The sequence below is a fragment of the Otolemur garnettii genome, unplaced genomic scaffold (assembly GCF_000181295.1).
Source record: "Otolemur garnettii isolate 467f Iridium unplaced genomic scaffold, OtoGar3 scaffold00091, whole genome shotgun sequence".
Taxonomy (NCBI): domain Eukaryota; kingdom Metazoa; phylum Chordata; class Mammalia; order Primates; family Galagidae; genus Otolemur; species Otolemur garnettii.
Genome location: NW_003852486.1, coordinates 2,284,081 through 2,286,753, shown reverse-complemented (window position 1 = coordinate 2,286,753; position 2,673 = coordinate 2,284,081). Strand labels below are relative to the sequence as shown.

At 35.0% G+C, this 2,673-nt stretch overlaps 1 protein-coding gene across 1 annotated transcript; it reads left to right on the top strand.

The window, feature by feature from the left end:
* Positions 1-397: 397 nt before the first annotated feature.
* LOC100963956 (ubiquitin-fold modifier 1-like) lies at positions 398-761 on the top strand. Its single transcript, XM_012808549.1, is given in 2 exon segments — positions 398-492; positions 581-761. Coding segments are annotated over 2 exon segments (276 nt in total).
* The last annotated feature ends 1,912 nt before the right edge of the window (positions 762-2,673 follow it).

Below are 2,673 nucleotides of genomic sequence, written 5' to 3'. Positions count from 1 at the left end.
ACCCTGAGTTTTGTTTTATCTTTTCAGGTAATGTGAATCTCTTGGAGGCAAAAGATAATTGGCTTGAATTTTAGTGTCCAGTTAGCCAAAATGTGCCTCTTTAGAGGATAATTGAAACTATTCACATTCATTAAGAGAATTGACAGGTATGGTAGTGTTTCAGCCATCTTGTATTTCAAAAGTTCAGTGCTTATTTTTACTCCTTTTATCATTGTGGAAGGTAGGTTTTGTTGTTTAAATGCTTGGTGAGTTTACTTTGGTGGTAGACCATCATGCTTGTCATTATGAAAAATGAGTCTGAGTATTTCCTGGAGAAGGTGTCTAGTTATGGCAAATTTTCTTAACATATGGATGTTAGGGAAGTTGGCATGGGTTTTCTGGGCAGACTGGCCTCATCATGTTGAAGGTTTCCTTTATGAACACCTTGAAGTCAAACCCACAGCTGCCCTACAAATTACTTAGTATTCCTGAAAGTATGCTTTTATTTTTGCAGTTTTGGCCAGGGCTGGGTTCAAACCCATCACCCCTGGTATATGGGGCTGGTGCCCTACTCCTTGAGCCACAGGCACCACACTGAAAGTACATCTTTTATAGAGGTCTTAAAATTTGTAGTAGGAGAATTTAAAGCTCCTGCTGCAAAAAGTGCAATTATTACCAATGATTGAATAGGAAGAAATCCCACATAGACTGTTGGAAATGTTTTCCTGCAACATGGTTCAGAACTGAGAATTATACCTAGAGATAGTGTTGGAAGTTGTTAATATCTGGCACTTGGAACATACGATTTCCTTTCAGAATAAATATTGATATTTTTTGTTGTGAGATTGAAATCAGACATTGGACATATAATGAAAAAACCAGGTATCAATGGAATAATAAGAAGTGGCTTTTCTGTGTCTTTCTGCTCATATTCTTCATGTGAAGAGGCAGTGTTTAGAATTGAGGAGCTACAACCACAGAAGATCATACAGTCTTTGGTTTCTACCTCACAGCACAGGCAGTTCATTCTTTTGGGTAAACAGGTCATTTATCTGGGTTTTATAATTGGAGGATGTTTCTGATAATTCTTTCTGAGAACATTTGGAAAATTATAAATCTAACATGTTTGTCTCAGTTAAAATATAAAAGTATTATGGATCATGGATGGTAGTGTGGCTTGATAGAATCTGATTTGCAGGCTCATAATTTGATTCTTAAATATATACAGTAATTTTTGATGAAGGCAGTAGACATGTAAGTGAATACTCAGCTGTCTTAACATTTTATCATTTAGATTTAAGTTTAAAACCTTATGTGTCATATAAATTTCAATTTAATATCAAATAAAAATTGAAGTTTTAAATCTAGCTTTTATGTATATAAATTGATGTCCCATATTAAATTTTAACAGTGCCCTTGCAGAATTCAATACTGGTAATGGTGGGAGTTGATGATACAGTAGAAGCTGAGTTATGCATTCTTTTATCAATCTTTTTTAATACAAACTTTTAAAGTAGTGACTCTTAAGAAATCTTTTTTAAAGAGAATATTTTTAAGTAGCAATCAGGAATAAAGTGAAGGTCAAAGTTGATTGGAAATGCTGATGAGTTATACACTGAAGACTCAACTTTTAAGGAAGGGCTAGAATTAGTCTCCTAAATGACGAGGAAGCCAGGAGAAGCAAGATGGGAAAGCTCAGATGACGAAACTTCTGGTAAGTAGGAAAGCAACAGGACAATAGGAAGGGGACTGGAAAACTGTAGCAGAGTGTCATAGAAAAAGCCAGCTGTATAAACCACTGCAGAGAGTATGTTGGGGAGAACTGAAGAGAAGACAAAATGCTTTACATAGTCAAAGTAGCAGAAGGCAGTTAGACAAAGCAAAGTATTGGCCTTGTCAGCATACAGATTTGAAAATACCTCTCATGAGAATCCAAATAATTGCATAATATAAGGAAAGATTTTATTTGCCCTTCAGAGGAAATGAGACTCTGTGAAAATTTTGAAAGATGAAATGAAGGCTCACAGTGATTCCAAATCAGCACTTGAACCACTGTATTTTAAATGGTGAGCTCTTTAGAGGCAATGATTGTGTCTGGTTGGTTCTTTCTAGAGCTGGAAAAGTAAATACTTGCTGAATTATTCATGAATAAATTCTCTAAGACTAAAATAAAAATTGGATGTTAGTAACCCGGTTGCTTGCAGGATTTTCTCCTTCATGTTAACTTTGACAAAGTTAATTACAAAGTGTGTAGGAGATAGTTTATTTGGATTGAGTCATGCTGAGGTTCTGAAACTGTCTACTATCTGAATTTCTGTATTTCTTGCAATGCTCCATAATATCTTATACTAAAGGATTTGTGCCTTTAGGATGATCCTCTTCTCCTTCAGGAATTCATATCATTCAGATGTTTGACCTTTTGGAATGATCCCACAACACTCTCAGGGAATATTTTGTTCTTGTTCTCCTTTTCTCTGCCTCTTGGTATGATTGGGATCATTCAGAAGTCTTCTCTTCAGTTTCTGAGATAATTTCTTTGGCCTGCTCAACTTTACTATTAAGGGTCTCTACTGTATTTAGAAATTCCTTGAATATCATCTTCACTTCTTTAAACTCTACTATATCTTTTCTTATTATGTCCTTATCCTTGATGACTTTGTCTTTGAATTCATTACTTTCTTCATGCAACTTTTT